The 15,619-nt window shown below is 35.8% G+C and overlaps 1 protein-coding gene across 3 annotated transcripts; it reads left to right on the top strand.

Annotated features, from left to right (window-relative positions):
* The first annotated feature begins 708 nt into the window (after positions 1 to 708).
* LOC147075828 (uncharacterized) lies at positions 709 to 15,230 on the top strand. Of its 3 annotated transcripts, XM_085942137.1 has the most exons (3): positions 734 to 818; positions 2,145 to 2,249; positions 12,709 to 15,230. In XM_085942137.1, exon 3 carries the CDS (start codon positions 12,737 to 12,739, stop codon positions 14,795 to 14,797), a length of 2,061 nt encoding a protein of 686 aa, XP_085798263.1. In that variant the 5' UTR covers positions 734 to 818; positions 2,145 to 2,249; positions 12,709 to 12,736; the 3' UTR covers positions 14,798 to 15,230. The 3 variants fall into 3 exon arrangements, with proteins under 3 accessions (XP_085798265.1, XP_085798263.1, XP_085798264.1); XM_085942139.1 differs by lacking the exon at positions 2,145 to 2,249 and having other exon boundaries at positions 709 to 818; XM_085942138.1 differs by lacking the exon at positions 734 to 818 and having other exon boundaries at positions 1,997 to 2,249.
* Positions 15,231 to 15,619: the final 389 nt, after the last annotated feature.

Raw genomic sequence — 15,619 nt, 5'->3', positions numbered from 1 at the left:
TCAAGATTTGATTTTTTAAATATTATTCTATACCTGCAAGCATTTTTTTAGACAATGAAACAAAATAATTTAATAGTAAGCCGGCTCGCACATCACAACTCGCCTCGTGTGCCTTACCGCCATAAATCAAAGCTTCCGAGAACAGGCGGCCAGTGTTGCATGACACAACTCGCACATCTATCTAGCGACAGTCGCGCGTAGCCTTCGAAACGTATTGATATTTCAATGCGGCGATCGGCGAGCCGGTATAGGAATGACCAATTCGCATGTGTTTCTTTGTGACTTCGACCCTCCGACTCGGAGCCCGAGAAGGATGCAACATGTCGAATGCAACAGCCAGATGTTTTTTTCAGGCGAAACAGTTGCATTCGATCGATCTGCGAAGCTCCATTTGGCAACACGTGAGAGATTAATATTAACATTAAATAATTGAATCGCAATCAAATTTCCTGCTATTCTGCTAGGTCTAACAGCATGGGATGGTGAATCCAGAATAGACTCTGCATACGACGCCAAATTTATATCGAAAGTAAGGACTTGCAAATTGTAAAAGTGAAAAATCAGCGAAATGTCAAACGGCGCCGTCTCTGCATACTTCACAATTTTATTAAAATCCAATACCATACATTAGGACGCCAAGCTGTCTGCAAGACCTAGCGAGACAGACTGGCGAGAGCCAGCTGGCTCAGCTAGTGATAATATTAATATGATACGACAGGTTGGCCTTGGCAACGCTGATTGTCATGCAAGTGGCCACGGTGGTGTGTGTAATAATTTTATTGTGTTCTCACTTTTTTCACAAAATTTTGAACTAATTTGTAAGTACATGATTTATTTTTGAGTAAAAATATAGAAGATAATCCCATTAAGGGACGTCTGTATTATAAAGTGCCTTCCAGCTAACGTTTGGAGTGGGTTTACAGGTCAAAATTGGCGCAATACGCATGCGTAGTAAGTAAACCGGAAACAGTTTGACATTTCACATTTGCAGTGTTGCCAACCGTACTATAATTATAGTATTATTTTGTACTATAATTTTGGCCCGCGTTCTATGTACGATATAGAAGGTGCAATTTTTTAAAAATGCCGAAAAGTAGAGGTCATTCAACAAGTACTATATTTTTTGCCAAAATACTAAAATTTATATCTGCGTACAATTATTATTCGGTGACAAAAATATGGCAACACTAGACGTTTGGTTCACTGTTCCAGCCAGTGTTCGGCGCGTGAGCAACCAACCGTCCGAAACCATCCGAAATGGTGCAATGCGCATGCGTAGAAAGTAAACCGGAAACAGTTTGAGATTTGACGTTTGGTTCAGTGATGCCAACCATACTATAATTATAGTACAATACTATAATTTTAATTCCGTAAAAAATGGAAAATACTATAATTTTAGGGCAAATATACCAAAATACTATAATTTTAAAGGATTCTAGACGAAAAATGTTCCTGTACTATATATTTTTTAGAAATACTATAATTTTTTTGCCATTGTACTATAATCAGCATTGAAAAAGATGGCTTCACTGGTTTGGTTCACTGTTCCAGTCAGTGTTGCCAAGTCAAAATTTAAAATTTCAGTAGATTTTGACAAAAAATTCAGTAGATTTTGAAAAATGTAGTATATTAGATATGATTTAAAACTAATAAGAATAACAATAACTAATAATATTAATTTATTGTAAACAATGATGATATTAATGGGTAAAATGGCGCTCTTGGGTAGAGTTACAATGCTTTTTATGTAAATTTAGAAGTGAATAACATCAAAAAAGGTCATGCGTAAATCATTTCAAGTTTATTATTAAAAAAAATCCTCAGTTCATTTACAATTATGGAGAAACACAAAAATATCAGTAGATTTCTTGAATTTCGAAAAAAAATCAAAAATGAAGTATATTGGCAAAAAATATCAGTTGATCTACTGAAATTTCAGTAGACATGGCAACACTGGTTCCAGTGAAAATCAAACCCATTCAAACCATTCTCTGACGATTTCTCAAAGTGATAAAGTATATTAGTATATGGTGATAACGGCCCAGACAGGACATAACCTAACAATTATAGTAATTTTTATTATATTCCGTATCTGTCAATTTCTCGACATATTGCGTTACCTATGTACATTATAACATTTTTAGGATTAAGAAAAACCGAGATGATAAGCATTCTTCGGCATTTATATATCGTGAGATGTTCATATGAATATTTTAGATATTTACACCGTAGGAGTTCAGTAGAATTAGGTAAGTACTTATATTATAAATAAGTAATCAATACCTATTATTCATAAGTAACCATATTATGCGAACAAGAAACTGCATTTGTTCTTATTATCCCATAATTCCAGCCATATTTTCTATTCAAAGCGTTCGATTTAATATCATAATATTATCATGTCAGACCAACAATTATTTATTTTTATTTTATTTATATCTTGTAACTGATTCTAAACTACATACTATGTGTTATCGATTGGCAAAATCTTTATTTTTGAAAAGCGCATGGTGAAACAGGTAATAATATTATAGTACTAATACATTATATTATAATGTATTATTACTTCATATAGGTACTTAAAAAATATATTGCTTGCCTTCTTACTTCAATGCGTAAACATGGCATTTGTGTTAAAAATAGTGCAATAGACAATATATTTACCTATGTGTCTGTTTCAACCCATGGCCCCCACATCTTGAAGCGGGCCCCCAGGATAAAATTTTTGGCGGGCCCCCCTACCTATCACTAAGGATAAAGGCAGTGTGACGCTCTACACTAATGTTTTCCAAATGGTGTATGCGATAAAATTAATGTGTATATTTAGTGTGTTTTTGTATATTTTAATATATCCATTTAAATTATGGAGTAGCCGAGAGTATTGATACACAATTAAAAATTTTATCTTACAACCACATAGTTTTAAATAATGAATTTAGTTAAGGGAAATAGCGCCGCAGGCGACTTTTTTTATTAGTAAAGGAAATTTGTAATGAGTGTTTATCTCACTTATCTGGTCGACTCGCCTCGCCGGGCCCCTTCTGAGCCCGGCCCCCCAGGCTAGGGCCCTGTCAGCCCCTCTCCCCCCCTTGTGGGGGCCATGTTTCAACCACACTCCAATAAAAATGTGTAAGGGTAAGATTACACACAATGACGATCCGTCACATAAATGCTGAAAACCCCGTTTCTTATGTTGTCGTCCCAGTGACGTCCCGTGGGGGTATGCAGATTGAGCGTCGCTTAGGGGCGGCAGTTACTCGAAGGGCGGCAAATCGAGAAGAATCATTTGGTATATATGGAAATAGCTACCTAAACTGAGTACTTAATATCGAAAATATCTTTTCTTTAAAAATTCCGCTCACTGGTTGAAAAAAAAATGTATTAATTGACATAAAAGGTTTAACAGGACTGTAATTTTTTGTCGAGTTCGCGATGTCTAGTTTACTTCCATTGCCTTTCGATGTCATTCGTGACCAGAAACGACACGAGCAGAGATGATAAAAAATATTGTATAAACAATGGGGCGGCATTTTGTCTAGGGACGTCATTGTGTCGTCCTCTGTCACAGAGTGTAAATACGATGTCATATATATGTCAAAGGATCTATAACAGCCTTCAATGTCAACACCTCGATAATTTTATGTGACACTCGTTCCTTGTCTGTGACGTCTATATCATTATATGATCATTATCAAACGTGTTGTCAATTATTATTGTTTAGGGGCATAGATCGCGCGGGAAGTGTTTTTTCTGTATTTTATTTCGAACGTTATCTTGCCAGTAGAAACAGTTACGCGGTAATAATAAAATTGTAATATAAACCGTAATGAAATGGATAAAACTGATAAGAGAGTTCACAAAATCGTGGTGGAATGGACGGATGATACTGTTACCGTCGAAGCGTGTGAAGCTTAAGGGGACGCTCTACAGAATTGCCCTTGAGAATTGAAAATATGATTTTTTTACATGTGGTCCGGAATTGTTGCTCTACTGGTAATATGCAAAGGTCGCCGACAATGCTTTGGTCTAAAGTAATAATAATGATCTCTTATTTAATTTAAATCATAACACTGTCAAAGTGTATAAAATATGGGGTGACCAAAAAATGATATCTTCTAATATACTTACGTAAATGTTACTAAATTCAATTTGTTAATCAGGTGTTTGGTGGAAAACATTGCAACCAATATGATGGATAGCCACGATATAAACTTAATAATAATATATTAATAACGTTTTAACCTGAAATTGTCCGAGAGCTAAACATACGAAGGATGTTGAAATACATATCTACCTACATTTTTATTTCATGTGCTATCCAAAAAACATTATTAATGAATAGTATTTATTTTGAATATATAAGACCTATTACATAACTATTAAAAAAAAATAGGTACATATTGTTTAATTCTAATGCATATTTAAAAAAAATTAATATAGTGATGTCTGTTTATTATAAAAGAAAGTGACTTTTTATTAAAAGAAATGAAAATAAAATTAATTATATTTTCATTTCTTTTAAAATGGAATTCTACCAAGTAAATGCTAACTCAATTAATGACTTTTTATTACTTACCCGATTAGTTTAATTAATTTAGTCTGACACTTTTACAAAGAAGTAACGCAACTTTACTTTTAGTTGGTAGGTACAATAATTATTAATTAATAAAAGCCAATGCAAGAAATAATTTATACTCATAAAAAATGATTATTAACGTGGTCACCCATAGATTTTTTTTTCAAAGCTAGCGATCGCAGAGAACAAGACAAAAAAAACTGCCGACTTTATCGAATCAATCACTCAGGGCTGTCAAAGACGTCTTACTTGTTTTTATGATAAATTGTTTTTAATTGTGTGCAATTTGGCGGGAAAATATAATATATACAGTTGCTTACCATTCGGTTATCCCATGAGCTGGGTTTTGTTTACTCTTCTGCTGACATACTACAGTTTTATCTGATATTATAAAAGTCACACAGTACAACAGTGTTTAAATCTAATATGTAATTGCACCGGTTTAATTAAAAACTATAACGAAATTAAAATTTTAATGATTTACAGATTTTCCTATGTTATATCAACTTAATAGCAATTTTAATGAGACCAGATACATATTACGATATATCCAAAATACACATCATCAGATAATATGTGAAATATTTTGATAAGCATTTCAAGCAAGTCTTTTCATAATTATTTTAGATGAATGTTGTATGCCGTTTGACGCTTGGAAGTATGTAATTATTCCATCTGTACAGTAAGCTATTTTTAACTTTAAATTTTTTGACAGCCCTGTATTCCGTCGGCCGGCACCAGGCTACGTCGCATATGTTATGTTTGGAGGTAATAATAATAAAAGTAATAATGATATTCATTCGACCGAGAATTGTAAATAATAATTATTGCGTTCCTTAAAATAAATCCCCGATGGTTAGAGGTTTTTGAGGTTAGACTGAATTAAAATGACGTCCTTTCAACGCTGAGATTAGTCTCTGAATGAACTATGAATGACCTTGTTCCTGTTCAGCTCAGTCTTAAAGCCTTCGGCAGTTTTTAGTCGCGGTTGTCAAAATCGAATTAGAAATAAAAAAATCTCATACATTCCAATCACTTTTATGTGCTATTCTCATTGAATGACTTCGATAACGCTTCGTTCAAAAATTGGCGTCGAGAGAGAGGTGGGGTTTTGCCAAAGTGACCTCAAACTAAGAGTAAGATGTATCGATTCTTCATATTGGTATCGTATCGAAAGTAAGCACAAATGCCAGTATAATTGTATATGTTACGCCGAATGTGCGAAATTGAATATTACATGAAATGGGCAAAATTTTGCCTAAATCATGAAAAATGCAAGCCCGTTGCCTTATTCATAAATTAGACAAAATATCTGAAGAGTGCGTGAATTCGGCAGTAATTTTTCTGCCTAGTTCATGTATTGGACAAATTAGATAGCGCTACGGTGGTATTTTTTGCAACTAAACTAAATGTATCAAATGCTCATGCATTGGTCAAAATGTACATATTATCTATGGTCAAAATAGATGATCGCGCTCCGGTGGTATTTTTTTGCAACTAATCAAACTAAACAAATGTGTCATATGTCGTCCTACAATGACGATAATTTCCATTTACTATGCGCAAAAAAAAATCTAGAACTATAATATGATAACGGAAGAATTTTATTGAAAAGTATTTTCGCGATTTGATTCGTGCTTGGGTATCAAACGTGTAATGGTCGATTGAATGTTTGTGATAGTTTGTTGACACTTGATAGCTAACCTCAAAATGGACATTCAGTTGAATAGTTTAATTCAGAATTACAAAACCTAACCTAACAATAATAATATTATATTATGTCCAATTATAACTAATAAAACCATCCGTATTAAATTTACTTTTTCTTCTGTCATGTTGACAGTTCAAGAATTCCATACCTTGGCGAATTCATGTACTCAGCAGAAAATTTACCTAATTCATGAATAAGACAACAGGCTTGACTATTACATGAATTAGCCAAAATTTTGCGCATTTCATGTAATAGTTAATTTCGCACATTCGGTGTAACCACAGAAAAGAAAATAAATAGAACTCTCATCTCCTATACTGCAAACGGTTCAAAGTGAAGTAGGATTTTAGAAGTGTGAGTAAATGTGTGGACGCACAAAAAATGACCTTCGATGCACACACAGAGCCGCATTATTGATGACTACGTTTCATTAGAAAGATTTACTTAATACGAAACATATTTTAAATACTTACATATTACTACTATTAGTGTTTTAACGCGTTTTTAAATTAACATACATACTTATTAATTTCACACACAATTAGTTAGGAATATACTTTCTAGAAATTGAAAAAAGGATATTAATTGGATTTTGTAGAAAGTATATTTATATGAAATGAATGAACATAAATAACACATTGTACAGAATGATTATGAAAAATATTAAATATAATTATAAAAACCCCATTCAACTTATACGTCACATAATATTATAAGATTAAGTAATAACACGATAAGTACAGCAATATTTACATACAACAGGTAATTCTAAATAGGTATAACATTAATCGCATTTATAATAATATATTAACAGAAAGTATACATTTTTGTCTCATACCTAACTTACTGTCATCCATCAAATACACATTTTATTAATGGTGTGGGTTGAAAAATTAATCTAATAAACAAAAATGATGAGACGCATGTAGTAGGGCTTCCAATTATTATTAACCTGAGGAAAATTACTTACTATCCGGTTAGCGGTTAGGTTGCTTATTTACAATATATTTTTATACAAAAAAAAATATTTACGGGCAAGACAAGACGTGTACCTACTCAATTTAGGGGATTAAGCAAAAAACCCAATGCAGTTGTCGATATTCCACAGATTTGCCGCGCAATTATTTATTTTATGGAATTTGACTAACACTATATCAATAACAATAAAAGTAAGCCATTTAAAGGGTAAGTAAGTAATAAAGTAATTTAGGCAGGCGATTTTATTACTTGAGCGTAAGACTGAGTGGTTGATTATTTGTTATGACGCGACGTTTATGAAAAAGCTTTCACACGCTATTTTCGCTGTTTGTCTCTTTAGTTGTTCATATACCTACTAATAATTTTACCCGGTTTTCGGTTAGTTTACATATCCGCGGTTACCCGGTTAGCAGGTTTCAGTGAAAACAGGGTTGGAAGCTCTAGATCTATTTACACGCTATTCATTTTTCGTATACAAATATGAAAAACGGGTACGGACATAAATAAGAAAATATTATACACGATTTATTCATTCGAGATGGGTATCCAAAACAAGGTATCTATTTGGAATGATAAAATGATCATGGCTATGTCAAATTGCCGATGGAGATAAGGTATGTCGACGTAGTATTAAAATTTGGAATGATATAGCTAGCCATGTGTTTGTTTTTTTTTAAATTCATAATCGGCGGCTCTCGTGGTGCAGTGACAGCAGTACAGGTGGGACTGGCAGGGCTGTAGCCTAATGCCTGGTCCACACCGGCAACAAGTCGCGCGACAACTCGTTAAATTTTACGATAATTATCATAATTGCTTAAGAAATTTTACGATAATTATCATGCTTATCGTAAAATTTAACGAGTTGTCGCGCGACTTGTTTTCGGTGTGGCCGCACTTTAAGAGCCTGTCCACATGGCGCGTTTTTGCGCGCGCAAAGCGTGCGACTACTAAAATTGCATTACGCCCAGATGACGCGTTTTACGCGCGAGTAGCAAAAATGCTTTGCGCTCAGTATTCAACATGGAACTCGAGGAAGCGGTTGAGTTGTGGCTTGTGTACCGTCGATGAAAACGACGCAAACAACGATAAAATAGACTGTACATAGTGCATCAAATTTTAAGTAGTGATATACCTATTATTTATTATTATTTTTGGTTTTGGCTCCCGAACCAGATGATGTATGTTTATTTTTTCTCATTTCTCGAACAAATGAATCCCGAAGAACTTTCCACCTTTTCTGTAGCGAAATGCCTGAAAACAAATATTAAATAAATTAATATTGGCACGCCACTGTTTAAAGAAAATATTTCATAACTCCACTCCATGAGTAGTCAAATGAAACTGCTGTGATATCTGATTCTTTTCATAACATGTGAGTACCAAACCCTATTTAGGGAAACTAATAAATGATAATAAAACTATCATTTTTTAGTCGCAATGTTCACAAAGCCCACTTCATCAATTTATTGAACAACATGTTATTTTAATAATAATAAGTACTTACTAAATTTAATTGAAATATAGCTCTAGGTACTGAGAGTTACTATAACTATATAACTAACTATAATTCATTGTTAGAGCTCCTAACTATTTTCTAAATAAAGTTTTTCATTTACGAGGGTGGGTCAATAAGTCCTTAGAAAAGCCGACAGGTGGCGCGACTAGTACTGTAAGTGGTTTGTTTTCATGCAGCGGCACTACCGATTCAGTATGCTGCGAAGTTTCAATCAGATTGGTCGGGTTGTTGTTTTTTATTTTCGTACATTTAAAAAAAAAATTTGCTTGTTTACAAAAATGGAGAAAATTGAGTTTAGAGCTGTTATTAAACATTTTAATATAAAAGGGTTAACAGCAAAGGAAATAAAAAATGAGTTGGATTTAGTTCACGGCATATCTGCTCCTTCACTTGCAACTATTTATAACTGGTTAAATGAATTTAAACGTGGTCGTACATCAACAAAGGATGAACCACGCTCAGGACGTCCTGTAGAGGTGACTACACCAGAAATGATCAATAAAATCCACGATATGGTGTTAAGTGACCGAAGATTAAAGTTGAGTGAGATAATTGAGGTTACAGGGATCTCAAAAGGTAGCGTCATTTCTATTTTACATGACAAATTGGGCATGAAAAAAGTTTCTGCAAGATGGGTGCCGCGTTTGCTCACAGTCGACAATAAACGCAATAGGGTGGTGGCCTCTAAAGCCCTGTTGTCGCTCATGCAACGCAATCCGGATAAATTTTTTCGTCGCTTTGTGACAGTAGATGAAACATGGATACACCACTATACTCCCGAGACGAAAGAACAGTCAAAGCAGTGGATTGCGAAAGGCGAACCATGTCCAAAGAAAGCGAAAACCGTAAAATCAGCTGGTAAGGTTATGGCTACTGTATTTTGGGATGCACGTGGAATTATTTTCGTTGAATATTTGGAAAAAGGAAAAACAATAACAGGGGATTATTATGCATCTTTATTGGACCAGCTAAAAAACAAAATTGAAGAAAAACGGCCTCATTTAAACAGGAAAAAAATCCTCTTTCATCAGGACAATGCCCGTGTTCACACATGTTTACGATCAATGGCTAAAATTGAAGAATTGAAGTTCGAATTGGTCGACCACCCACCGTATTTGCCAGATTTAGCCCCCAGTGACTTTTTCCTTTTCCCAAACTTAAAAAAATGGCTAAGTGGACAACGTTTTTTTTCAAATGAAGAAGTCATCGATCGGACAAATGCTTATTTTGAGGACCTTCCGAAAACTTATTTTTCTGACGGTTTAAAAAAAATTGAGAAACGTCTAACCAAGTGTATTGAGCTCCAAGGAGATTATGTTGAGAAATAAAAAAAAAATACAAAAATAAAAACTGTTTTAATGCTTTTTTCTAAGGAATTATTGACCCATCTTCGTACCTAGCTTTTTTTGTCCTTCTGAATCACCAGGTTTACAAAATATTTCATCGAGCTTTTCCCAGCTTGTGCGTTTTATATTTTTATTAGAATAATCAGAAGATTCCATGTCTCATATAGCCTTCCTTTTCTCAACTTCATCAATAAATATTTCTGTATCGAAGTATTCACGCTCCATCTCTTCTGCGCACGTTGGCGATCGCGTTGTTACTGGGCGCAATAATTGGCGGCATAGTACCTCGACTCGCGCACAACACGCGCGAGGTCGAGAGTCTGGCGTTTGCCCAGTCGTCACGCGCGAGTGCTTGTGGACAGCTGAATTGGGTCACATGTAGAGTTAGGTATTTCCCGAGAAAATCTTAATCTCGAGATTCGGGATTTCCAGAAAATTATTCTCGAGATATCGGGAAATTTAAAAAAAACCTGTAAAAATCCTAAAATTAGTATAAAAACAGACAAATTCCAAATAAATATGTTTTTTTTATTTATGTAAGAAGACAAACAAAATAGAAGTAGGAAAACAAAAATATTTCAAATCATGACTTATTAAAAAGGAATTTAAAAAAACACAGACTGTCAATCGCTGCGTCTGACAATCGCGTACGATTTTGATATACAAAATTCCCTGATGTTGCAAAAATTGCGCTCATTTAGAGTCGACGTTGGCTTAATTGTGTTCATTGCCCTGATCATTTTTTGAACGTTTTGTATTTTCTATCCATTTTTTTCATATACGTTTTTTCAATTAATATTTGATAATAAAGATTTCCCGAATCCCGAGAAAAGATTCTCGAGATCCGGGATTTCCCGAAATGTTAAAAATTAAAATTTTTGAGATTCGGGATAGAAAATCTCGAAAATTTCTCGAGAATTCCCGTCGGGAAATTCCTGAACCCCAACTCTAGTCGTACCTGGAGAACGCGCGATTTGTCACTCGCGCGTAAAAACGCGCCATGTGGACAGGCTCTAAGGGCCAGGGCAAAGGAGGGGCCCGGCGTGGAGAGTCGACCAGCTAAGTGAGATTAACACACATCGCAAATTTACTCTAATAGTTAAAAAAATGCCTGTGGCGTTACTTTACTACAGAACTGTTTTAAATATGTGGTTGTGCGTTGCAATTTGATGTGATAAGCTGATCGATGTACTTAAATGAGAATTCCCTTGTAGAATTTAGGAAACATTGCTGTAGAGCATCACACTGCCCTTAACCTTAACGATAGGTAGGTGGGCCCACCAAAGATCCTGGCATGGGGGCCCGCTTCAGGATGTGGGGGCCATGCTGTACATACATCTCAAAGATTTGCGATAAATATACCTACCTATCTGGTGTTTTGGTGTTTACATTATGCCAATGTAACTTATTTCCACACGTATGTCGTATAGGTACTTTCCACACGTTGTGTCACAACTCACTATGGGTTGAAATTGTCAATTCTTGGTGGAACGATATTGTTTGTATTAATTACAAAATAACACGCAATATACCTATACCTACCTACATAGTGCCTATTTCACATAACTTTTATAATTATCAGGGCCGGTTTTCTTCGCTTCAATTGTATTTAATTATTTATTGTTCATACATTAAATAAATAATTTTGCCTTTATTATTTTATTGGTACTTACCTAAGTACCTATAAATATATCTGTGAGATTATGTATTTTGTATTATTTGACATTCCATGGAAGCTGATCAAACCAGTCCTAACAATTATTAAAATTATGTGGAATTAATTCTACCTACTTTGTATTGTTTTTTAATATTACTTACTTAATTATTAATAATAATAAACAATATGAATATTGTATACTTACTTTTAAATGTTTTATTCATACAACAATATCAATTTTAACACTCGAACTCAAACTATGTGTCCAACGTCTTGATATATTAGGTAAAAGTAGATGGTGGCCCAACTTTTGCGATTTATGTTTGCAAGTTTGAATTTGTCGCAGTCAAGGTGTTTACATGTGTGCCATAGAAGTGGCGATACAAAAATTAGATTTAGTTATGTGTAAATGCGGAATCTCAGCCACGCAGGTGGCTTAAAAAAAGTGCGATTCGTGTGTCTTCCGTCTGAACGCTCCCATTTAGTTACCGGTATCCCGTCTGAAAGCCCGCTAAGCGTCTGACACATACGATACAAGTGCTAGATACTAGCGTGTAGTGTAGAGTATCCTCCACCTAACCTTTCCATTTGGAATAGATTTTTCTTAAATTAAAACTTGAGTAAACCAATCAAGTGCTTGGAATTTACTAACACAATTATACGGCGTACGTGAGTAAACCAATCAAGTGCCTGGATTTTACTAATACAATTATACGGTTGCGTATACACACAAATCCTTGTCACTCTGTACAATGGCAAGGTTATCTGGAGGATTCTCTAACTTTACTAGAGTTTACACTAGTTCAATTTGCACGTCTTTTACATTGAAATAATGCTAGTTTACACACAATGAAATGATTTTGTGATAATATATTATTTGTATCTTAGCCGTGTACTAATGTTCTTTTTTACATTCTTTTACAGGCTTTTGGATACGACTATTCTGCCACCGATGCCAAGAATAGATAAGATAGCGGCAATGGAACCGGAAGCAGCGAGAAGTGACGAAGATGGATACCCCCAATTCATCACCGATTGGGATAACTATCTCTCAACCCTCGATCTGTCCACGCAGAAAGACAGACTCGCCACCCTTCAGCATTGGCCTTCCTCCAAGTACCACAAAACAGACTTAGTGAAATTGGGAGAGACCGGATTTTACTACTACGGAATATCCAATAGTATCAAATGCTTCTACTGCAAAATGAAACTGAAGACATTTGAGTCCATCACAAATGTTGACCGTGATCACAGAGTCTTTTTCAAAGACTGCCCTACATTTTCAGGGGTCACACCCATTATAAATATTTCTTCAGAGGCAACTGAAACAACTGCGGTATATTCGTCATACAAAAAAAAATCAAGTAGACTGGAGTCCTTTGAAATGTGTAGTGATATTGACAATTCTTTGGCGTCCAGTTTGGCTGATGCGGGATTCTTTACTGCAAGTCACGGCAAGATTTTATGTTTCCAATGCGGCGTTGCTTTACTGCGACATGTTTTCGATTATTTCATGGATGACAATGACGACGTGTGGGAAATGCATGTCCACTTAAATGAATCGTGCTCGCATGTCACAAGGAATATAGATGGAATTGAATTGACGCGTATTAAACAAAAACTGCAGGAATTCGAAGTAAATGAAATTCTTAAAATATCTTGTAAACACCGCGATAATAATCCCGTAATGAAGGTTCTATTACCGTGTGGTCACAATATAAATATGTGTGACGGCTGCTCCGAATCTCTGAAGATTTGTCCTAAAAAGTATTGCCGCGATATTATTGATAATATGTTTCCGATACTGACCAATCCAACGAATTTATTTGACCCCAAACAGGGTGTGTCGACACCGACTTCCGATGCTGCAGATGACCTCGACCATATCAAAGAGTTCTCGGCATCGTTTTCCGATAAGGCAGATGAATTCGTCACCAAGAGAGGCATGTCAACATCATTATCCGATACCGCAAATAAAGCCAACTTCATCAAAGACTTTGGTACAATAGAAGAATTTGTCTTTACTAAAGACTTATCGATACCGTATCCTGATGCCACAGATAGACTTGTCCTCGTACAAAGTGTGTCAGAACCGTCTTCCAATAAGGCACGTAGATCTGTCACCTCCGGAGCCTTGTTCACATTGTTAAACGATGGTGCATATAAAACCGCATTAAAATCCAACCTCATCACTAGAATAGATGAACTTGTCTCTACCAAAGCCTTATCGACATCGTATCCTGAAGCCACAGGTATACTTGTCCCGATACAAAGTGTGTCGGAACCGTCTTTCGATGCCAGTGCAGTCGAATTCGTGACCGTCGAAGACTTGCAGACATCGCTTTCCGAAGCGATAGTAGACTCGACAAGTAGATTCGTCCCCATCGCAGATGACGGCAAACCCAAGTCCGATGCTGACACATCCATGTTATTCCCACCCATCCCTCTCCTGTTAACAGGTGCGGAATATAATGAAATCTACGCCTCCAAGATCTTGACGATCAAATACCCAGCCTTCCGCACCGATATCTCCCGCGTCGAATCGTTCCAAAAATGTACCATTTCGATGAAGCAGACTCCGCAAGCACTGGCCGAAGCAGGTTTTTACTACGTGGTTGATTCGAACGAGACAAGGTGTTACTATTGTGGGGGCGGCCTTAAGGGGTGGCAGAATGATGACGAACCCTGGGAGAAGCACGCCATTTTCTTCCCCAAGTGCCACTACCTCGTCACGATGAAGGGAGACGACTACATTAATCGAGTCAAGCAGGCCAATAAGTCACTTGACGAGGCCGCTAGCTTTTCCTCGACCCTCGGGGAGATCTCCCGCGAATTAGAGATCAAGCAGCTGGCAAACGACAGGATCTGCACAATTTGCTTAAATGCAGAACGTAGTATGTGCTTCAACCCATGCGGGCACGTGGCTGCGTGCTCCAAATGCGCCCTGTCTGTGCAGACCTGCCCCATCTGCCGCCAGCCATACACCTCTACACACAAGATCTTCTTTTCATAAATTTCGTGATGAAATCTAGGCTGTTTTCTATAAGTCGTGGGTCTCAGGTTTGACAAAATCACATGTTATTTTGTGCAATATGTGTTTGGTACAGAGCATGGATCGAATAGGTTGAGCGAGTGGGTAGCATCTAGTTATTGTAAAACAAAAGTCTCTAGGTAAAGTTGTTATTGAAAAATAGCCAGAAAAGTTTATTAAATCAATAAACAATTAATCCAAAAGTAACAAGAAAAAAATATAATTAAGGTTAGTATTTCAAAAATACATGTAAAAGTCGGTAGGTACATTTAGAAAGGTTTTGAATAATAAAAAAAAAAAAGTTACGTCAATCTGTTCACTGAAATTGGAATTAATTATTTTGCTTATATATTTTTGTTAAAATTTAAGAAACATCGATTTAGACCATGGGTGGCCAACCCGTGCCCCGTGGACTAGTGAGAAAATAAAAATAATATCAAATTTAATGCTGCCGATAGATGTGCTAATTTTGCAAATTGAGATTCGATATTGGCCCAAGATTTTGAAAAGCACCGTCTGCTTTTTGCTGCATTTGTAACGCCATTCTCCGTAGACGTGAATTTTATTACCGGGAAATTTACAAATGGAACATAAACACTTACACGTGTGAACAGCTGTTTAGTCAGATGAAGCATATCAAATCCCGTGTGAGAACCGAATCACTGATGTGCATTTGGAAAACTACTTGCGTGTAGGAACAACCTCACTCGATATCGGTATTGATCAAAGAGATTGGTAATCTCTTTGGTATTGATGCACTTAGTTCTGCCCCACAAAATCAAACTTCTCACTAAAATTTATTAT

This window comes from Rhyacophila brunnea, unplaced genomic scaffold (assembly GCF_057557595.1).
Source record: "Rhyacophila brunnea isolate RB1 unplaced genomic scaffold, BYU_Rbru_1.0 scaffold_14, whole genome shotgun sequence".
Taxonomy (NCBI): Eukaryota; Metazoa; Arthropoda; class Insecta; order Trichoptera; family Rhyacophilidae; genus Rhyacophila; species Rhyacophila brunnea.
This window is presented reverse-complemented; position numbering and strand designations above follow the sequence as displayed.